At 40.8% G+C, this 23,398-nt stretch overlaps 1 protein-coding gene across 2 annotated transcripts; it reads left to right on the top strand.

Moving 5' to 3' along the window:
- Window positions 1-9,208: 9,208 nt before the first annotated feature.
- HSD17B2 (hydroxysteroid 17-beta dehydrogenase 2) lies at window positions 9,209-22,404 on the top strand. 2 transcript variants are annotated; one of them, XM_065663248.1, is made up of 5 exons: window positions 9,209-9,431; window positions 14,490-14,702; window positions 15,415-15,600; window positions 18,571-18,708; window positions 20,284-22,404. In XM_065663248.1, exons 1-5 carry the CDS (start codon window positions 9,350-9,352, stop codon window positions 20,640-20,642), a joined length of 978 nt encoding a protein of 325 aa, XP_065519320.1. In that variant the 5' UTR covers window positions 9,209-9,349; the 3' UTR covers window positions 20,643-22,404. The 2 variants fall into 2 exon arrangements, with proteins under 2 accessions (XP_065519320.1, XP_065519319.1); XM_065663247.1 differs by lacking the exon at window positions 9,209-9,431 and adding an exon at window positions 9,560-9,892.
- Window positions 22,405-23,398: the final 994 nt, after the last annotated feature.

Raw genomic sequence — 23,398 nt, 5'->3', positions numbered from 1 at the left:
GGGAAGTTCAGGTTAGATATAAGGAAGAAGTTCTTTGCTGTGAGGGTGGTGAGGCACTGGAACAGGTTGCCCAAAGAAGTGGTAAATGCTTCATCCCTGGTGGTGTTCAAGGCAAGGTTGGACAGGTCTTGGAGCATCCTAGTCTAGTGGAAGGTGTCCCTGCCCATGGCAGAGTGGTTGGAACTGGATGATCTTAAGGTCCTTTCTAACCCCAAATATTCTATGATTCTATGACCTCTCTTTGCTTCAGTTTGTTCATGTGCCTGTGGGAACAGTAATTCTATCATGTCTCTATAGAGCATTTATGAAAGCTAAGTGCTGAGAGAAAGGAGCAGCGTTTAAAGAGAGATCATACCAACCTAATTTTTCCTCAGAATACCTCTTCTCTATTTGCTGCTGTAGAGTCCAATATCCAGAGGTACTAAGGCTGCTTAATTTTTGCCCACTTTTCCAAGTACAGTTGGGTGCCTCATTTCCATTTACCAGTTTGTATCTGTGGGGCTAGAAGTCTGACAGATGAGCCAGTTATCCACAATTAAATGTGGGGAGGCAGAATTATATTCCTGAGTATGCAAAGAGATTCCATGTTTTAAACTCCTGTAGTTTTTAAAATTTCATTTGAATTTGACTTATGAAGTTTAGCCAATGTCTGCTGATTTCTGTTGGTATTTCCTGTGGTCCAGTTTTCATGACTACTTTAAAAATCCACTGCCTGTCTCTTTTCTAGAGTCACTGAATGGCTTTCTCTGGGACAGTGTTTCCTAATTTTGCACAACTCTTTTTCAATCAAGTTGTTTAATCTGCATTGTTTTATCAAAAGTAATAACAATGAATTCTTCTTTATAACCAGTTATAAAGGTGAGAACTCTAAAACTTTCATACAATATGAAAATTCTAATTTTAATGACACAAAGGCATATTTGACATGAGCTATTACTTTATTTAAAAATGAAGTAAAGCCCCAGTTTGAAGGAAGCAAAGAATTGCCTCTAGGTTGGTACTTTAAAATCCTAGTTTCAGTCCACAAATTTGATTGTAAAGTTAAATTGAAAAACCAGAATATTTAACAAGAAACATAAAATTCTTAAGAATTGGAGATGCTCTCTGCTTCAAAATATTAGAACGCAGAAAAAGGGAAATTGAAAACACATATGAGCTTATTATCAAAAGTAATTGAGATCTAAAAACCACCTTGGATACTTGCATATACCTGTTTAAAGTTAATAGAAACCATATCATATATCTGAGAACTTTCCTAAAAACACATCTGGAATAGTTGTCAGGTATGAACTAACCAATTGTATTCCAGCTAGTTAGAATATAACTCCTGTAACTTGGAACATCTTTATGTTGATCCAGAACACTATCAATAAGTTTACAAAAAATGTTGCCCTTTACTTACTCACAAAAATGTGGTGCAGCATTTCATGAGTAGATGCCTACTGATGGCCATTTGCATACCATGTTTCAGTGATATTTTTTTGCTATGGGGGAGATATCCTGACCCGTATCTCTAAAAGAGAGAGAAAAATTACACGTAATCATAGAGTATGGGTTCTTGTAACACTGCTGTCATTGTCGTGGGTTAAGGGTGTAGGATATAGGGAGCTGTTAATTTTAATAGTTGTGTCCTGAATCTGCCCATATAAAGAAATAAATATAAAAATCCCAGAAATCCCAAGGACAAGACACAAAACCTGTATGCCATCTGACATTTTTTACAAGCTCTCCAGAATTAATCTGTCTAGGAGCTACTATGCTCAGCTTAATTATGGAAAGGCTGCATCTGTGTTCAAAGCTGTTGAGAGAGAAAGAAGAAAGTAAAAATGTCCACTAGGTTTGATTAACTGCTTTCAGCCTGATGAATAAAGACAGATGGTTACTAGTTATTTTGCCTTAATGGATTTTGGAGATCCATTTGGTGGATGAATTAAAGTTATAGGTCCCAGATCTGCCTTTGAAGCTATGCCTGCATAGACCTTAGTGATTCTAACAAATTTTGTATGCATCCAAGAGAGACGTTTGCCCTAAGGCTGTTAAATATGCTGTTAAAAAGCAGTTTTGAAATGAAAACTAAAAGTCAAATGATAGTTTACAGTATTAATAAAACAAGTTACAAACTATGTAACTTGGGAAGGAATTCCTTGCAAGGGATAGGGTGAAGTGCCTGTGCAGACCTATTCCCATAGAATCTGTGCATGTTCAGGTGTGACCTCTGCCTGGGGCTTGACAATGTTTTAATACTGACTTGAAAACAGAGAAGTTCATTAAAGTTGTATTTGATAGTTTTGTCACATGGAAGGAGAAATAAATACTTTTATGGTGTAGGTTGGTTTGCATGAATCTATTAGCATGTTTCAAATCGAGGTGGAGGAGGTCTTTAGGACAGGGTCTAATTCTGCAGGTGTGCACATGTTTAAATTCATGGGTGTGAATGTTTCTGTCCTTTACTTGTGTATGAATGTCTGTGTTTATTTTTAAGAATGTATTTGATGGTCTGCAGGTTCGGCTCTCAGGGAGCATTTAGTCCTGAAGGGTATTGGGATGTCACTCAGCAACCTCTTAAATCATCTGTCTGGTTTTATGTGTGAATAGTCACAGTGATTTCAGTTGGATTAGACATAACATAAACAATTAGACCTAAATCTAAACAATTTTTCAGTCAGGGGTTGAGGTTACCATATGATATGTCTAAGTTGACAATAAAGGGAAATGAAACAACAAAAAATTACACTGAATATACTGATTTTTCCATAGTTGGTGGGTTGCCTAAATTAAAAACACCATTTAGCTAAAATGCTACCTGCCATAGAACCATCAAAGCCCCCCACAGATCCTGAAAGGGACCTTGAGGGGTCATCTAATTTGTCCCCAGGCACCACTCAAGGATCGTCTGTCACTAAGTCATTCTTGACAGAGAGCTGGGCTCATTGACAACATTTGAACATGATTACAGCTGTTTACAAGCAGCACAGACACTTCTCAAAAGCAATGGGAATGCCCTTCAGATCAGCATTAAAGGAGAAATCGGTGACATTCAGTATGTAGCAAACGCACGTTCAATCAAAATAATAATGTAAGTCATTGATTACACACGGAGTGAGGTCATGGCTCCTCAACAGGAAAAATACATGGCTTCACCATTCAGAAGCAAGAGACTTGTCCTTCAAGTGACAGAAAACAGAATGTGTTTAGGGCAGGTGACACTTTTTCATGGTTGATCACTTAATGCTTTTTGAATCATCACCTCATTTTTCATCTCGTTTTGCTTCAGCTTTCATTTCAAAGACTAGCTGATATAACAGAGTAAAAACCTAAAAATAAGTGAATCCATTTATGAGAGCAGAGATGTTTTTAAGAGTTTGCAGGTGGGAGGGAAGTCATATTGCAGATGTGCATAGTTAATAACCCAAGTGAAGATGGGGAGATGCTACCACCCATTTTCTTTAATCCCCTTTGCAGAGTCCATGCTCAGAGTTCAGAGACATGTTCTGGGGCTCCAAGTTGTATGTGATTTATTTTTAATGTTGTCACTATCTACCGGGAATGACAAGTGATGTTGATGGTGTAGTAAACCTCCCCGCTTTGAAGGGACAAAGAGAGAAATGCAGATAGACTTGGAGTTGAGGATTTATTTTTATTTTTTTTCAAATCTTGCTTTAAACAATATTGGTTTATGTCTATGTTGCACTTAAAGGCCTGATTAAAGGTAAGTGTTTATGCTAGCTGCAAGTTAGCACTGTTTGGTTAAATATTTGTAAGGGTGCTATAGGGCCCAGATTTAAATGGGAATTAATAATCTACCACATGTACCTGGAGTCCCTGGTGAGCTGGGGTTGCTGAAGTTAGCGTCTCCATCACTACTGTTACCTGTCTTAGCTACTGAGTTTGCCTACCCATGCTTTAATCAGGCTTTTGGTTACCATGTATGCCTCATTTTCTGTTTGCCTCCACAAGTCACATTGCTGTTTATGAATTTAACTATGATAAAAAAAAATATGTGACTTTTGCATAGATATTACCTAAATATTTGAAAATGCTTTGTGGTCTATTATGAACATGTGTGGAAAAGGTCGGATGTAAAACAGATGTTTCTCCAAGCTGCCATTGTTTGGAGGCATGCAGGAGAAGTTACAGGAAGAAGATGCAGAAGTGCTTTTTTTTCTATGTAGATATAGAGAAACTTCTAAAAGAGCGGCAAGCAAAACAGTGGTTGCATCTCAAGAATTATAGGGAAGAGTCTGTTGCTCTCAAAGAAGTGGGTTAAGATAAACTGGTATCTCTTCTTCCCTGACACTCATGGTTCTGTGAAAGCTGTTTCATATTATCGTATGAGAGAAGGAAGGCAGGCAAGTGTAATTTCTCATGAGGATAACATCAAGATGATTCCTGGCTGACTTGCTGAGGAGTACCTAATTGCCTTTAGGTTTTCTGATTCTATCCTCTTTTTGGAAAATGATGACAATTTGGTTGATAAAAAGTTAGTTTGGAAAGAGTACAATCCACTTTGAGCTGTTCCTGAAAGCCTAGAGATCCACAGATGTCCATAGAGAAGAAAACCTCCCTTACAAAATATACAGGAGTGCTCATAATCTTAATGATTTGTCTGATTTAAGATGTTTTGTCTATTTCAGAAAATTTAAAAAGGGTGATTAGGGTTCATGGAAATACCAAGGAAGACTTACAGCCTATGGCTTTATTTCATATGGCACGTCGTTACAAGACCTACTACTTCAAAGCAAAGATAGAGCTGCTGCAGGCATTGGATTCACAAGGGAAAGGCAGGCTGCAGTTGTTTCTTTTGAAGACTGTGTAATGCTAAGATGTATGTTGCACGGGTCCCTGCCAAAAGGATTTACAAGCCCAGTTTGACCATAAGTACAGAAGTTCCTCAGTCTGAGGTTCTTACACTTGAGAAAGTAACAGGAGATTTAGCTGAGGAAGTAATTATTATTAATATTACTATCTTTTGTTAAAATTATTTCTTAGACTATTGAGAAATGGTGAGCTACAGCTGTTTCTTCACTGCCAAGTGAAGATCTCCAGGAATTGCTATCTTTGAATTTACAATGTTTACAGTTACTATATTTCTAAAAACAAAATCTCCTTTAACTTGGAAGTAAAATGTGTTTTTCACTTTTCTTTAATGGATACATACTTCATTTGACAGGAATTATTTTCCCAAAGGGTGTATTAAAAAAATAGCTTGAACATAAAGGAGAGGTTATACAGCCTTATTTCCAGTTACACGTAAACTTTTTTTCCCTTATTCATGCCTGTGAGTTCAGAGATCTTAATTCACAAGGTACTTGGCTACATTCCTAGCTTTAGGCAGACTAATAGTTTTGCTGCCTTTACTGGATAATTCATGTGCTTCAAGTTGAGTGCATGAATAGATAACTGGCTGAAGGAAAAGAATTATCTCAACCTTTGTATAGCAGTTCAATAGTATTTGTAAGAGCAAAGTCTGTTTGCCTAAATTAGTTTTGTGTATGCAAGTTCAATAGTTTCTGCATCCAGGATTTATAGCCTGAAAAGTGCTTGTGTAACCATTAAGTCCATAAAAATCCGAATGTATGAAAGTGCTTATACACTCTCAGAAGTTGTAGTCAACCAAACAAATGATTTTGTATGTTTTCTGCTGATATATATATTTAATCAGGAGAATAATTTTTATCTTTTTGTTAATGACTCATTTGTTGAAACAGATTCCAACCTATTTTCTGCTGAAATTGTTTTCCAAGAAAAGCCTTGTAGCCAAAAACCTGCCTGCAGAGCTCAAAATGCAAATCCCTTACCCAAGCCACAAAAGCACACGAAACACGGAGCAGGGACCCTCAGGAGTAGCTGAAAAAGCCTGAATCAGCAAACAAAATAGAACAAAACGGAAAACTGAAGAGTTCTGTGGTAAATCCTAGACCGAACTGAAAAACAGATCTGTGACTGGCAGAGAGAGGAAGCTGACATAGAGATTGGATGTGCAGAAATAATGGTTCATGCTTCTAAAGAATGTAATTTGTGTTGCAACAGGGACAGAAGAATATCAACACAGCAAATATTGGGAATGGTATGTGGTACTTTGGGATGAAGGGAAAATGCTGAAAGGAAGAATGTTGACTAGCAAATTAGTGGAAAGTGCAAAGGAAGCACATGAGAAATGTGGCCAAAGAGGTGAAAAACAATGCAGGGAAAGGTAACAGAAACATTCTGAAGGCCTTGTGGTTCAATTGGAAGCTTCTACTATGCTGGAACATCACAGAGGCTTTAAAAAAGTAAACAGCAGGAAAACTTCTGAACAAGAAATGAAGCTATGAAAAGACAGAAGAGTGCTTATTACCAGGGTAATACCAGAACAGAAAAAGAGCTTGGCACTGCAGTTCAAAGAAGTTGTGAACAGGCTCAGCTTCCCCGCTTTAAAAAAGGAACAGGGGAACCTGAACATTTTGCCTATTTTTGTGTTAAGAACAGAAATCGGAAGCACAGCCTGTAACTATCATGTTGAAAAAAACAGAGCCAGTGAAGGATGACAGCAAAAAGCTTAAAGAAATGGGAAGAAAGTAAATTAATATCTGGGAAGAAGTGATTGTGCCTAAATAATGAGAATATGGTATCAAGGAGTGGATGCCTACAATAAGGATCCCACACATCGGCGAGGTATTCTTGCATTTTCCTGGGGAAGGTCTTCTGCAGTGATACTACGCAGGGTGAATGGTGCTGCAACTGTAGAATTTGGGGGGCATAAAAGTTGGATTTGGACTCAAGAAATTCTATACAGACTAGCTGTTCATGTTGCAGATTACCATGCATGAAAGGCATTTTCTTTTGCCATTGCTTTAATTGACCTTCCACAGTTAGCACTTAGCATGAAGACACTTGTGTCATGGGGCACACTTGAGATCTGCAAAGTCTCAGTTAGAAACATCAGAAACAGAGACTGAAGTGAGGGTAAGTAATGGCACAATGGCAGTTCACCCAGGAGGCTTGTCTGAATCATGTATCCGCTGCTGTTTGGCATTGGCATGGACTGACTATGGAAGCAATAGTCAGGCTTCAGTATAGAATATATAGATTGCCAAGGCATAAAGGGACGGGGCACTTGAGTTATTGTGTGATGGCTCTGAAAAGCTGGGAAGACAGACAAATATCCTGGCAAAGGTAGGTCAAGCTTGGCTCAAAATCAATTAGCTCAAATCCATCCTCCTTGTAACAAGATGTCATGTTGATGCAACTTCCTGATAATTTAAAGAAGCCACATCTTTTCTAGCAAAACTATCAGGGAGTGTGAGATAGGGTGTATATTCATAGCATAAGAAGGCATGGCATAGAGAAATAGGAATTAACACAAACTCAATCACAATCTCGTGTTAATGTACAGCTGTTAGAACTGGAGACATCCCAAAGTGGTAGAGAAGGAAGTAGATGCTTTCTTAAGATGGATACTGGGCATATGGTGATAAAACTTAACTCGTTGTGAAATTGTGCCGAAAAGTCCTCAAGCAGCAATCTGTCACCACTGGTTCTTGAGGGAGTTCATGAGGTGGGTACTGCAAGTTAGCATTTCTCAGCCAGCTTTAGATCATACCCTTCTGATAGCAACCCATCTCATGGTGTGTATGCACTTACATGTAATTTTATTCACACACCAGTGTGAACACATGGTCAGTTTCTCATTAAAAGAAGTCTTCGCTGGTTATATTTTATATTAAAAATATAAATTCAACTTTAATTCAGACAGAGATCAGTCCCTACCAGTCCTTCCCATGGCTGTTCTGCAGCGCTGTGGGTGCAGATGAGTGTTGTGTCAGTGTGTGCATATGGCATCCCTAGCAGCCCATATATTCACCCAGGCCTCCAGTGCAGTGTGTGAGGGAGAACATGTACACGTGCACATATGCATTTCAGTGGGGGACGTGGCCGGGGAGCATGGAGAGGAGGGGAAGACTCATGTGGAGATGCTGTGCAGGGAGCACACATTGTGGCCACCATAGCTTGGTCCCTTGACCACATCTGCTCCCCACAGACTAAGGGGAGCCAGGGTTGACATCGGGCTGGAAGTGGTCACTTCTGCTCCTTGTCCCATTATGCAGAAGCTACAGCTGGCTGTATCCTCAAGTGTGAGAGCCAGCAGATCTGTGATCATTCAAATAACGTAAGTAAGGAAGAGGAAGCAAAATTCTCCAAGGAAATCTGTAAGAAGATGCCTTAACAGGGGGCAAGGCATAATTGAGCCGGAGACCAGTGTGCCATTGAAAAGCAGAAGCAGCAAATGGCAGAGAAGTGAAAATAGTTTATGCTTCTTGCACTAGTGGCAGGATGGATGAATGAGTGTTCACGATAGTAATGAATGACGGCAGACCTAGAAGGTAATATCCCTTTAAGAAACTGACCTCATCTTTTATGTAAACTACCTATAGAGGTATGCTTTCATTTTCACTGGTTCTAAAAATTTATATTCAAGAGATTCATCATCCCATAAAACCCCAAAGGAATCATGGAATGGAAATGTGCTTGTATCTCATGTTAGGTTTGCACCCTATACTTCAATCTTCCCGTGCCTAAAGTAAAATAGGTCAGCACTACATTTTATATTGGAAAAGCAAAGCATGTTATCTGTCTGTGTGATAACTTAGGCTCATTCCCCCAAAACAATCAGCAGAGATTTTTAAAACAGGGTTAAATATGGCTAAATTGTATTTCAATCCCTTTAGCTGGATGAATTTCAAAATTTTCTTATTGCTCAAGTAACTTTCAGAGTACACAACATGAGGTGTTAAATCTCTCAAATGCATTTAATTGATTACATTTTTTAATCCAACTTGCTGTAGGTATTGAACCAGATATTCCTGTCAAAACTAAGGTGGATGTCATCACTGGAGACAAACTGAAGATTCTATCTCATGTGTGTTACATGTATTCACTTAACGAAGTGTTCTTAATGGCAAACCAGTAATCACCCTTTCTCAGCCTTTTAGGCTGGCTTGATTGTCAATTAACTATAGATATTTGCTGAAGGGGGAGTAGGTGACTAACCAAAGGTTTGTGCTAAAGCCAGGAATGTTATTTGGGGCTTTTTGTTGTGAGAGGAGGCTAGCCCATGTGTGATAAAGCACAATTCTAACCACACAGATTGCGCTACAGAGAGTAAATAACCCTGTCCTGACTCGTTTTTACCACTGCCCATCAGAAATCAGTTCCACTGAAACTACACTAAGTTTTAAGACAGGAAATTCCAACCGTTTGCTGTAAAGGAAACTTATATTTTTTTTTTTATCATGTCTAGGAAAATGTACTTTAAACTTATAAAACATATAGCAGTTAATTTTTTCTTTAAGCCAGAGCTCGCTACATCATGTCTGTTCCCAGTGCTGTCAATCATTATCCAGTCAGCATAGTGTTCAGAAGGTGGAGCTGTCAGGCAGAAGGAATAAAAGGTAAGAAAAGGAAGGCTTCTGCTTTCTTTCTGATGCCAAGGGTAAGTGAGATTATGTCAAACCTTTAAACAGAGTCCCCTTTCTCTGCCCCACCCCCTGCCTGTATATAACACATGCTGCATTTAGCAATACCTGCTTTTACCCAGCCGGTGGGGTGTGTGTGTCCTTGCTTCTCACCCTTGCTATGGATGCTCTTCCTGACAGCCCCCTTGGATGGCTCTGTGTGGGCATCACTGCGCTTTTTGGGGTGACTGTGTTCTGCACAGCCAAGAGGAGCCCAGTGGGTAAAGAAAATGTACTGGTCTGGAGCCTCCTGCCTGCCTTGCTGGGGCTGCTGTGCGTGGCCATGCTGGGCACTGGTGAGGGGCTGGTGGTGTTCTGTGCCTCGTGCCTCGTTTCCTCCATGTACCTGAGTAGCACGGTGCTGCTGCCTGTGGCTGACAAAGCTGTGCTTATTACAGGTAGGGTGCTGCAGGCGTGCTTCGGGAAGCAAAACTGGCTTTTCTCACAAGTGGGCTGGAAAACTTTGTGCCCTCGGGTTAGGTATCTATGAAATGCATGCTCGTAAGGTTTCCTTATATTGTTTGGATTTTTTTGTTAATTTTATTTGCTTTGCCTGAGGGTTTTGTTGGGGTTTTGGTTGTGGGTTTTTTTTTTTTTTTGGGTTTTTTTTTTTTTTTTTAGGTAAATAAGTGTTCTGAAATTAAGTAGAAAAGCATTTTAATAGATGCTATTATTTTCTTAGTGTCTCATTTAATCTTTACAAGTAGCTTTTTAGGTGTAGTTGTGAAATTAACCAATGCAAAAAAGCAGAAGAATGCTTATGGTGTTCTAGTTTTTTAAGAGGGATATTAACTTCTGGGAGCCCTCAGAACATGCTGTTCATACATTACTTGTGTTTACTTGAATTTATTGTACTGGATATGGATGTTTGGTTATCTTTTGGTATGCACATTTAGACAGTGCATGCTGTGTCTATCCTGCATGTATTTCCAGACAGTGGTTTGGTGACATCTCTTTGAAATGATGTATGAAATCGTTGGACACTGAGTAATTTCCTTCATTAGCAGAGAAAGTTCAGAGCTAATTAATTGAGTCTCTGTTAACACTCTGATCTACTTAAACCTCTCTTTTGTTTTGTAAGGATGGCATTTTTGTGGCTTTATGTCTTTTCTCACGCTTCTTCTAAAACTTTAGATGTTGTTTATTTACGTTAATCAAGACTTTAAACTGAAGTGCTTGCAACTGCTTCTTGTATTGTTAACTTACTCTTTTTGTTGTTGTTGTTGTTTTATTTTCTTTTTCTCCTCTGGAATGCTGAATTAAGTTGCTTTAGTTTACATAGCTATTCCGTGCAGAATTTCATTTTGTTTTATAGGGACACCTGAAAATAACTTAAATTTGCTTAGCAAGCATTAATATGGGGGTTAAATGCAAAAGTTATGTTGTATGGTATGTTCTCCCCTCACAGCTAGGTTTCTCCCTGGAGGTGTATCAGATGAAGATGGATGTTGGGCAGGGGGGGATCCCTCTTTTCCCACCATTGCAGACACGGGCATTGTGCTTGTACTTGGGCATCTCCTTGCTTTTTGTAAGACCAGAGTTCTCCAGGGAAAAGCACTCTGAGCTTACCTGCTGTAGAGAATATGAATTGGAGCAATATAGGGGAGTGAAGAATAGTTGGGGATATTCCAGCAAGTGATTGTGCTTTCTCTGTACCCGTGCTGTAACAGTCCTGAGGAAATGCAAGTTTGGACACCTCTGTTAGCTGACATGTCTGAGGAGGCTCTTCTTGGTCTTCCTTTGAATCCAGACTGTTATGCAATCCGTCAAGCCCTGCATCAACTGGAACAGAAGTATTGCTCAGCACATTTCTTGGTTAAATTGTTTTGACTGTAGCGCGTTTCCCCGGTTGGACTAGATGATCTTTTGAGGTCCCTTCCAACCCTTGGGATTCTGTGATTCTGTGATTCCCCGTACCAGCCATAGGATGTTTTGCAGGTGTAAGGTGCATTTTTGATGTCATATTCTCCAATTTAAAAAAGACCTGAGGCAGGCACTTCCATGGGAAATGGTGATTCTATTTATTTATTTATACTGCCACCACCACCCCTTTTAGCCCTGCAGGGTTGAGGAATGCTGCTGTGTTCTGGGCAGCTACCACATATCACTAGTGAGATGGCTGCCAAAGGATGGGGTAATAATCTCTGTGCTTATCTCCCTGGGTTTTGTCAGATATTGTTCTGGCCCTCTTTAGGTGTCCCTTTGTACAGATGCTGCTCTGTGTTATTTATTTAACCTGACATCGGAAGGGAAAACTGTGTTCAGTTGTCAAAACGCTTTTTCACATGAATAACTGCACGCGTCTGAGCCGTCTTAAAGCCTGCTGTAAGTCACTGGTGGAACATTTGTTCTGATCTTCTTCCCGGGAATGAGCACTTCAGTGTCCTAAAACAGAAGCTCCTGGACATGCAAACACTTTAGTGTAGTTTGGTAGATCCAATAGCCAGTTTCTGTAAAAAAATTAGATTGCCATGAAGATCCAAAGTAGCAGGAATTGTGAAATTCTTGCTTCAGTTATCCTGTGTGCAGTGGGATGAGTTTCTGCGGTTAATTTGGTGTTTTTATTCTTGATATGGGGCTTTCCATTTCTGATGCCTAGTGTGAGTGTATGATAAATGCTCAGTAATGATTTGGTTACAGTCAGTAGCGATTGCCTCTCCTGTAATAAATCTTTAGATCATTCACAGAGTTTTGGTTTTGACATACAAGTAGGGAGGAAGGAATTCTTTCATTCTTCCCTATAGAGGATTAACAACTGTTCGAATTTTATGAGTTGGAGGGTAATGTTTCTCTGGATGTCCATAACAGGCCTGAAATACAAATCAGACTTGTTTCGATAAAAGCTGGGGACATACCCAATGGCAGGCACAGATAAACACTGCTTTTTGTTTCTTTCTTGGAGCTGCTACACCCATCCCTATTTGGGGAGTGGCAGAATGATCAACAAGTTAAAGCTGTGTTGTAAGACTTAATTAATATCTATATCTGTGGCTGTGTACTTGCTGGAAAGGATGAAAAGGGAAGGATTTGATCCAGAAATAGGGTTTTTCACTAAAAAAAACCAAAAAGGAAAGACATCCCACCCCCAAACCCAGAAATCTGTCTTGTCTTTGGGATATTTGCAGGCTTCTTCATGTCCGTTTAGGGAATTCCAAGAATGCAGGTTTTTTCTTCTCTTTTGGGTCAGGGCTGCAAGAAGCTAAATGTGATATATGTGGTGCTCTGGTACATCTTCAACAAACTACAGACTTAAAGAATGCTAAAAAGCAGGTATTTTTTCTTTAACGAATTTAGAAGAGCACAAGAAATTCTTTTCAACATCTTGCACTGACTAATCCAGGCATTTCGTTTGTGTTTCTTTCACCTGAAATTAAATATTTTCACCTGAAATTAAGTATTTTTACCTTTCGGGACTGAAGACCCAGCTAAAAGAAATCAAGATCTAGCATGATTATGGTGAGTCTCTTTGCAGTCGGGTTCTATTGACTGTGGATTTTGGGTGCAGGAGCAGGCCTGTGAATAAGATAATATCTGCCTCTGTGTGTCAAAGTCAGAGATTAACCCTGATAAGTTCATGGTAGGGTTAAGTAGGGAGTATTGCAGCTCTTTCACAAACGAGGAAATAGTAAAAGATCTGGTAGGAGTCCCAGCCCTTTGTCCGGCATTCAGGTTTCCAGCCATGTGGGTTTGGAAGCTGAGCATTTATGTAATAAATTGCTATTGCAGGAGATAGCCAAGCCCTGGGATAGCTCCATAGGTCTCAGTGCACATCAGCATCCAGGAGCTTGCTTTGCCGCAATTAGAGTGGAATATGTGGTGCACACTCACGGTACCTGATGATGTGTCTCTGCTTTACAGTGTAAAAACTGCATTAGTTTCTTAAACTCCTCATTTACCTCCTGACATTGTCCTTTGCAAAACTTCTGCAGCATAGACCCTATAAACTCCTTCCCTCTCTTTAGCAGAGCCCTGTGTTGCCTCATTTGGGGTCTTGGTGGGCAGATAGGTGACATATTTCCTCCCTTGCTGAGAAGCTTCTCTGTAGGCAAGAAGAATGGGAATCAGAGTTAAAAAAACACCAGGAGAGAAAACACCTTCTTAACATATCTTAAGATAGCAAAACCCTGTGACAAGGGGAGAGACTTGTGAATCAGCTGAATTATTTGTTAAATATTTCTTGTTACCTGGTTGGAAGAATTGCACAATTGTTATCGCAGCAATGGTTGTGTGTTTGCTCCAGTAGTGCTTCCTGTGTTTGGTAGTTCAGTGCTTTATTATAGGCACAGTTTGGGAATAAGTTTGGATAGACAGGATAATAGAAATTGTGATTAGTGTTAGCATGAATTAAATAGCTGGTGCTGTTTGGCTTAACTTAAAAATGCCACTCAGGGGCTTTTTTGGGGTTTGAAAGCATTGAACTTCTTTGCAGTAAAGAAACGGTTGCTTGGCTTTGGCTTGGTTGCAGCCTGTGACAAAAAATGTATTTATCAGAAGGATCTGGACAGTAGATGTTTGAATAGAATAATGCTGCTTCTTTGAAGTAAGAAATAGAACCCAACAATTTGAATTCCAATGTCCTGTAATGCTTTCTCCATCTGAGATTTCAAATTAAAGTATTCATTTTTTTTTTTTTCCCCTAGACACTTTTGTTGGAAGGTTTCAGTCTGAATAGTTGTATAAACCCAATCTATGGTTTTATTTCTGCTGTGTGTATGGAGTAAGTCTTGGAATCTGTTACTAGTAGAGCATGAAGTGATGCTGTCAGCAGTAAGCCAAGAGCACATGGTCTATCAAGCTTTGTGGAACATGCGAAAGTCCAGCTCTGCAAACCTTCATATCTGAACTTCCAACTGTCATATGTATTTCAGTGACTTTGTTTCATCACCCTTCTGGTTACATTTGCATGTATTTCCATTACACATTACATTTGCATGTGTGTGCCTTTAATGATGCTTTAGGACAGACCTACTTTTCAAGTCTTTTTGATGCTTTCAGGAAGCGACACTGGAATAGGACACGCACTGGCTAAATACCTGGATAGCTTAGGCTTCATTGTGTTTGCTGGGGTTTTGAATAAGGATGGACCTGGAGCTAAGGAACTGAGACGGACCTGTTCTCAGAGACTTTCTCTGCTGCAGCTGGATGTAACCAATGCCAAACAAGTCAAGGAAGCCTTTCTGAAAGTCTCAGAGAGGGTGCAAAATACAGGTAACAGGTTATTTTTCCCGTTATTACAGGAGTACTAATGTAGCTGCTTACAAGCTGCATCTCTTCACTTTTGGGTGCATCATGGCTTCTGTGTGTAATCTCCATTCCACCATCTGTGGGCAGTCCAGGGTATTTATATCAATGACTCCTGCTTTATGGGCCACATGAAAAATGGTGATGGCTGTTCATGGGGTGGCTACTGTGTGTCTGCAGCTGCAGATCGTCAGTGTTTTCATCACTTCGACCTCTGTGGAGAATGAAGACAGGCTGAGGAAGTTGGGGCTGTTCAGCCTGGAGAAGAGAAGGCTGCGTGGGGACCTCATAGCAGCCTTCCAGTACCTGAAGGGGGCCTATAGGGATGCTGGGGAGGGACTCTTCTTTAGGGACTGTAGTGATAGGACAAGGGGTAATGGGTTCAAACTTAAGCAGGGGAAGTTTAGATGGGATATAAGGAGGAAATTCTTTCCTGTTAGGGTGGTGAGGCACTGGAACGGGTTGCCCAGGAAGGTTGTGAATGCTCCATCCCTGGCAGTGTTCAAGGCCAGGTTGGACAGAGCCTTGGGTGGGATGGTTTAGTGTGAGGTGTCCCTGCCCATGGCAGGGGGTTTGGACCTGGATGATTTTAAGGTCTTTTCCAGCCCTAACTGTTCTATGATTCTATGGTTCTATGATTTCAGGCTGTTAACAGCCTTGTGCTTTTTCTTCTTCCCAGGACTCTGGGGAGTCGTGAACAATGCAGGTGTCCTGGGCTTCCCTGCTGACGGCGAGCTGCTCCCCATGAGCACATACAGGATGTGCATGGAGGTGAATTTCTTTGGGGCTGTAGAAGTGTCCAAGACCTTCTTATCATTACTCCGGAAATCCAAGGGGAGGCTGGTTAACATGTCCAGCATGGCAGGTGAGCTGAACTAAAACACCAAAAAACTGCTTGTGCAACAGGAAAAACACCTAACTTCCTTGGCAAAAATGTTGAGGAAGAAGTTGGCTGTTCTTGCTTGTCAGTACACCAAGGGAATTAATGTCTATGTAATAAGTGCAGGTTTTTCTTTTGATTGGGAGACTATTTCCAGAAATCAGCCCTTAAGGAATCAGCTAAAGCAGCTAAAAATAGGCTGTTATATGAAAGATGGTGAAATTCAGATCTTGTGTTACAGATGCTATGAGTGATGGCTGTGTGAGCTTCCAGAAAGATGGGTGGTAAATCACAGATGTTCCTGTAATATGTTCCAGCAGAAGTCTGTGACCATGTCTGTGTGTCATTGAACCACACTGTGGAGATGCCCAAAAGCTTTCTCTGCCTTCTGCAGAGAAAGGCTTTATTCCATTTGGGCTGGTTATATATAAAGTTTCAAACTTTTCTTAATACTTTGGGTTAACCAGACATTTGTAACAGTCTCTAATAAATGTTAGATATTCCACTTGGGCAGTTCCACCTCTCCACCCTTGAAGGGCTCAGTTACTATAGTTAGGGTGAGAAAGAACAATGATGAATCAGCTGCTGAAGAAAAACATTAAATTCTTCAAAAGAGTTTAGTTTTTGCTGCATCCTATGGTTCTCTTCAGAGTGCACAGTCCTAGAGCATGGTCTGCTAATAACCTGGGAGCTGAAGAGAGTGTGTGTTTGTATTTCTGTAAAAATATTTTCAGTATTTTCTTAAAAATTACTTTAGCCTAACTTATTAGGAAGATTGTATCTTTTCATGAGTGAAATAAGTTTTTAAAAATTAGTAGCATGTGATATGATTTCCAGTTTTGTCACATAAATTGTGTTTGCTATATCTATATGTATATATCTGTTTTTATAACATGACCTTCTATTCTAGGAGAGCAGCTGAGATTAAGATGCAGGAACTGAAGTAATGCAGTATCTGGTAGCCAACAGCTGAGGAGCAAGAATGCTCCTTTGAAATGGGACCTGTTAGAAGCAGGATGTCATGATGCTTTAAAGTATTTTGGTTTAAGACCTCTTAAGGATCTACTGTATCATCTGCTTCCCAAATGTTCCTTTGCCTTGTCTGCTTGGACCCTCACTTCTGTACAGCTTCTGTCCACCCAAGTCCTGCTGTGCTGCTGGAGTGGCTTGTGAAGGTGTTGCCTCGTGTTCATGGCTTATGCTGAGGATGTGGCTGCAGGCTAGCTCTGTCACTGTAGTCTTCTTTTTTCATTTTATAATCCCAAGTACTTTTTGTATCTGCATGCCTGCGCTTACAGTTTGTTGCTGACACTTAAAAACATCCGCACTGAACTGTCAGGACTTTTTTGGTGCTTCTCTGCTCACCAGCCCTTGCAGGCACAGACCCGTTTTCTCTGAGCACCCAAGTGAGGCTTGCACTTACAGTGTTTTGGGGCAGAGGTCTTGCTTCCTGGCATGAATGCCAGAGCTTGTTTGCAGGGTTAAATGGAGAGCTGAATGATTTGCCTTTACAGGAGTTGATAATGACCCTGCTTAAACTATATCTGTTTACACAGATGTTCTTGCTGGCGGGCTGGTTTGAGTAAATAACTTTCTCTTAGTGCCAGGTCTGAGGGTCGTTTGGTAAAACATTAACAGAGAAGTTAGTGAGGTCTCATTGTGCTGGATCTATTCCTGTCTGTGCAGAGCTAATTTAGCTGAATTTGAGGTTAGCCTGACCTCAGAGGGAAAGAGTCTGTGATTCAATTGGCTCAAACCAATTGAAACACAAACTTATTCAGATGCATACAGAAGAATAATTAACATAAAATTGGACTGAATTCTTCAAAGGTAAGAAGGTCCAATGCTACTTTGGTTGTTGTGGTAGAAAACACAATAAACAGCACCAGTGGCTCACCTGAAAATTCCCCTGTATCAAAGTATTTTGTTTTAAAAGATTCAAACACATTGAGATAAATATGTAATGTTTGAAACAGGCTGTACCGGAGGATGTGCCCAACTGTCTCCTCAAGAGAAAAGGCTACCCATTCTGTTCCCTCCTCCCTGCAGTGCTAACACAGCCTGTGGTGGCTGCGATGACCCCTAAATCTGCAGTGATACTCCCTGTGGTGATAACACCACACTTGTAGAGAAAGAAGGGGGATGATGCTCAAATTAAAGCATCTTGGTATTTTTCTAAAGCTGAAGAAGTGACAGTCTACCAGTTTTTGGAACAGAGAAAATCTCTGTATTTGGAAGGTACTATTTTTTGGAAGATTTGGGTTTGTAAAAATACAGATTTATTTTAAATCCACCTAAAATACTGGCTGTTTTCTATCTTTTCCATCTGAACAACTGCTGCTGGGATTGGAGAAGATGAGATAAAGCTATAGGCAGGGGGTCTGCTTCTATGATGTGTGTTGGGGAGTCCTGTTGCCCTGAGGGGTGTGATTCCAGCCACAGAGGTTTTCTCCCCACTGTTGTCTCTAGTTTTCTGAAACTAGCTGGGAAGAACTTATAAGTTGGCTTTATAAAGCTAGAATTGAGATTACTTACCCTGTTGTAACTGTGGTTTATAATAAGGGCTTGAAATTCATGTTACAGTGACAAGAAGAAACAGTGGCATTAAACTGTTGCTCCAGTATTTTTATGAACTAAAACATCATCTATGTTTCTGAAACCAACAGTCATAATTTTCAGCAGTTTTTATGCTTAAATGCAATAAGGTTTATTTTTTTCTGCCACACAAGGTGTCTTGTCAGGTGTTAGTGAGCATAACTGCTATAAGCAACTGCTAATTTATGACTTTCACTTTTTTTTAACCTCTAGAAAGAAATCAATCCCTTACTGACTTGTCTTTAACCTCAGTGAGAGGCGCATAATTTTGGTTGTGCTATAATCTTCCTTCTAAATCATTAAAATAAAGGTTGGAAAGATCTACCGTTGAGCTTCATTATGTTTATATTGCTCCTGCAGGAGGCATTCCACTACCAAGGTATGCTGCATATGGTGCATCAAAAGCAGCTCTGGCCATGTTTTCTGGAGTAATGAGGCAAGAGCTTTCCAAATGGGGAATTAAAGTTGCTGCAATTCATCCATCAGGCTTCCGAACAGGTTGGTATTTGACATTTTGGGTAGTTCTTTCTGCCTCGCTTCTTTCCCTGTAGTCAGCATTCCCAAACAGAGCCCTGAGTGATTCTCAGCACTTGGACTTTTTCTCCCATTCTTTATGTTGTTTTATGGAAATGAACATTTGCAATTTTTATGAGATGTCCTCTCCAGTTCTGCATCTGCTTGCCTCTGCCTTGCAAGTGCAGCTTTTGTCCTAGGCAGAGCTTTCCTTGCTTTGAGACAGGGCAGGGTTCATGCAATTGGTCTTCCTGTTGCTGCAGCTTTGTTGAAGTTAACAAGCTAAGCTTCGTGATGTGTTGGGTTTGAGTGTTGGTCCTTGCTTGTCCCACATGAGCGCTTCAGGGCTCACCATCAGTCCTACGTTTCTTAATACCAGAGCTGTCTTTGTTGAACTCTCTTGTCTTGCATTGGTGTGTCTGCAGCAATACCTGTTATCCTGCCTACTTGCCGTCCATGTTACTCTAGTATTTCCTCTCCACTCCTTCTCTCTGCTGCACTTCTGCTGCTTTCTATTCCAAACCCTTCTCCTTCCACTGCTCTGAGCACTTTGTGCAGAGCCTGTCCAGGTTACAGACTCACCTCCTGCTGCACCTAAGAGCAGGATGGGTGTCATGTGGGTCCCTGCTCTAGGACATGCCTGGCAGCTACCTGAGGACATCAAACCACACGTCTCTCTACTCAGCAAGTCCTGGTGACTTCACGGAGACCTTAATTCTTAAGCTGATGAAAAGCAAAATGGTCATAAATCCCTGCTGCCCTAAATGCTTCCCCTCCAGGGCAGAGGCTCTGTGGGGCACTGGCCTCTGACGGTGCCTATGTGGTCAGTGGTACATGTCTGAGATTTTACTGCCAGGGCCACACTGTCAGACTTCTGGATGAAAAATTAATGCATCAAAGCAAGCCTTGATATTTGAGATTTAAGTGTTTATTTAAAGGTTTTATTTATTTACAATCCTTAATGAATGATGGGCAATAAATGAACTGGAAAAGCCACTGTGTTCATTCCTACATGATGCAGATGGCGGAGGGTGGGGGGTGGGGTGAGATTAGTAACTTTTAAAGAAATCTGGCCTAATACAAGCTTTCTTCTTCACAAAGCTAGTTGTTGAAGTACCAGTGTCACTTGTGAAAGAGCAGCTTTGCACTTGGCCAACACAAGTAAATCCTTTTCACCTTAGTTTGCCTGTCTTTCCTCAGTCAGTCACACAAGTTAATAAATACTGATTAGAAACACCCACAAAATGAGTAAGGGCAGAATGGTGAGGGGTAAGAGGAAGAAAAAAAATGCTGATGTGGCTGTGAGAGGCTTTTTAGGTAGAGCTGGTAACCAAATAGTGCATGAGCCCCCTGCTGTTTTTAGTAGTCTGTGCTTCATACTTTCTCCTCAGTGTAAAAGCACTCACAGCTAAGTGGCACTTTTCTCTCTTCTTCATTGACCCAATTTAGAACCGTGAATCAGGATCATGGTGAAGAACAACTTAGTGACTATTAATTATAGATAATTTTGTTTAATTTGGCCTCAAACCCACTTGCTGTACTGTGATGTTGCTGCTTCAGGTATACAAGGTACATCTGACCTGTGGGATAAGCAAGAAAAGGAGCTGATGGAGAACCTTCCAGCGGACACAAGGCTAGCCTATGGTGATGAGTACCTCCTGGGGCTGAAGACCTACCTTGTGCGTATGCCTACGTACTGTGACGCCAACCTCTCCCCTGTGCTGAATGCTGTCCTGCATGCTCTGCTGGCCAAGAGACCACATGGCTTGTACACCCCTGGCAAAGGGGCTTACATGCCCCTCTGCATCTTTTGCTTCTTTCCTCTCTGGTTCTATGACTTTTTCATTAGTAAGATACTGAGTTCTGAGCCTGTCCCAAGGGCGCTGAGAACATCAGAAGAAGAAAGCAAGAATCTCTAAGGTATCCATTAGCATTTGTCTTACTTGATGAGATAACTGGGGAAAACTCTATTTTAAGACACTGCTATTATTGTACTGTCTTTGTTAAATTACATCTACATTTCCTTACAAACAGAAGTAAATCTCTGCGGTAAAAGTAATGTTCAGGAAAAGCAGTGGATAAACAGAAATAGAAAGCTATTCCCAGATGGGGTATTTTTGGAGGAGTCTGAATGTTTTCCTGATGTTTTTGTATCCTGCCTTCTGTGTAAGGTATCTCATGAGGTTATATAATTCCTGTCTGGTTCAAAAGACACCACCATCACACAGACAGATGTATAACCTATTTTTTTTTTTTCAAAACAAAATAATCCTTGAAGATCAACAACCTTCTTAAACATCATGAAGAGTTACTTATATTTCTGTCACTGAAGATATTTAGAAACGCCTGATGCAAATCCTTCTCACTGCAGCTTCCGCCTAATACATCGCAGGCTTTTTTAGTTCTGCTGCTCTTGAACCTGAGAAATTATTGACCGTTTCCCCATCAAGTTTTGTGAAATATAGTTGTGATGTTTATCATGTATCCTCTTTGCTAGTCTAAGCAAATATATTAGTTGAGGGAAAATGAACAAAGACAGATCAAGACTTTCATGAAGAAGTAATCAATCTCCTTCCTACAGCATTAGGAAAAGTAATGATAAGTGTATTAGCTGTTAATTTTATATGACTGTCTTTAGTTATTCTTGTTTATGTCTTGCTTGTTTATGCCTGTGCTTCCTTAATTATTAGTAACTCTGATGTCATGTCTGCTTCTTGTACGATTCCTTGCTTAGCTCTGGTGTTATTAAGAACTTATGGTTTTGCCCATTACTCCTGACACCTTCCTATGTCAGCCTCTGTTTTGGGGAGAGTTCGTGCTTACTCCTCTGAGTCAGTTTTCAGGCTGGCTTTACTGGAGTCCAGTGTCTGTCTTCTGCTGGATTTTGGTCATTCCTTTTCCCTAATTTCATTGTAGGAGCATTAGGTACCCTTCCTGCTGTTGGTTGTCCCTGTGCCCTATACCATAAACACCTCACCAGTGCCAAGAGACTGGGCAACTCACCTATATTTCCCCTACCCCACTCCCATTTTTCATTGCCTGTCACATCCCCTGGCTTTGAAAGGCTGTGATATTTTGAAAGCAAGCCTCATATTCCTCCTGCATTCCCTGGTTTGGCCATCTGTCCTCTGCCTTGCTTTACAAGATGTATTTCTTTTCTGATGATGAAAAAGTAAAAGTTGTTACATTCTGGGTTTTACAAGTAGATAGACTTTTTTTTTTTTTTCTCCTTTTCTGAGCAAATTCCAGTCTTCTGTCATAATCCTCCTCATGTGATGTACTCTTGCAGTCAACTGAACAAAATCACAATTTAATTTGCATCTGCAATATTTCTTCTTGTAGTACCTCCTTACATCTTTTACATTAGTGCAGAACTCTTTTTAATGCACAGAGGATGGTCAGCAGACTTGGCCCACTGTTTTAGTTTGTGCCTCAGTGTGGAAATCATCCTGTTCTGTACATTTTGTTGTGATTACTGCTTTTACTACTGAGTCTGGTGTCCTTATGGCTTCATATCAATCTGCTGATTACAGACCTTTGTTTTCCAGTGAGAAACTGTGACCAAACGTTTTCCATTCAAAATCTGGGGCTATGTCTATCTCTGCCCATTTCTTCTTTTATTTTCCAAATTTTATTATTTGTCAGCAAAAATGCCAAATAAAATATCATTTAGTAACTGTATTGTTGTGACTTCTTTCTTATCTTACCCTTTGAGCTTTGTGCTCCCTCCCTGTGCTGCCCTTTGTTCCCTTAGCAGGAGAGCATCGAGAGACCTCCTCCAGGGGAAAGGGGCAGGATGACATTTGGTGCCTTGTTTCAGGCTGGACATGATCCCAAATGGCTCAAAGGCAGCTTGTGATCTGAAAGGAAAGGCGGGTGCAATGGGATAGAGAGCCAGGGCGGCAGCCTATGAATTTTGGCTACCTTCAGGGCAAGATAACTTACTGCCAGTTAGCCTATCTCCATCCCCATCTTTGATGGATGTGGTTGTTTTGCATTTCACACACAATTTAGGTGTAACTTAGGTGGGCTGGAATTTTGCCCTCAGGTACGTTATATATTATACAACCAAAATTCCTCTTAGCAGTCAGTTGGCTGTTGTGAGTAGCAGTCTTCATGATTGATAAACTTTAAATCATAGAATGATAGAATGGTTTGGGTTGGAAAGGACCTTAAGATCATCCAGTTCCAACCCCCCCTGCCATGGGCAGGGACACCTCACACTAAACGGTGGCACCCAAGGCTCTGTCCAGCCTGGCCTTGAGCACCACCAGGGATGGAGCATCCACAGACAGCTTCCTTGGGCAACCCATTCCAGTACCTCACCACCCTTGCAGTAAAGAACTTCTTCCTTATATCCAATCTAAACTTCCCCTATTCAAGTTTTAACCCGCTACCCCTTGTTCTGTCACTACAGTCCCTGATGAAGAGTCCCTCCCCAGCATCCCTATAGGCCCCCTTCAGATACTGGAAGGCTGCTATGAGGTCTCCACACAGCCTTCTCTTCTCCAGGCTGACCAGCCCCAACTTCCTCAGCCTGTCTTCATACGGGAGGTGCTCCAGTCCCCTGATCATCCTCGTGGCCTCCTCTGGACTTGTTCCAACAGTTCCATGTCTTTTTTACGTTGAGGACACCAGAACTGCACACAATGCTCCAGGTGAGGTCTCAAGAGAG

The sequence above is a fragment of the Lathamus discolor genome, chromosome Z (genome assembly GCF_037157495.1).
Source record: "Lathamus discolor isolate bLatDis1 chromosome Z, bLatDis1.hap1, whole genome shotgun sequence".
Classification (NCBI taxonomy): Eukaryota; Metazoa; Chordata; class Aves; order Psittaciformes; family Psittacidae; genus Lathamus; species Lathamus discolor.
The sequence above is the reverse complement of the archived record's forward strand: the minus strand, read 5'-3'. Positions and strand labels throughout refer to the sequence as shown.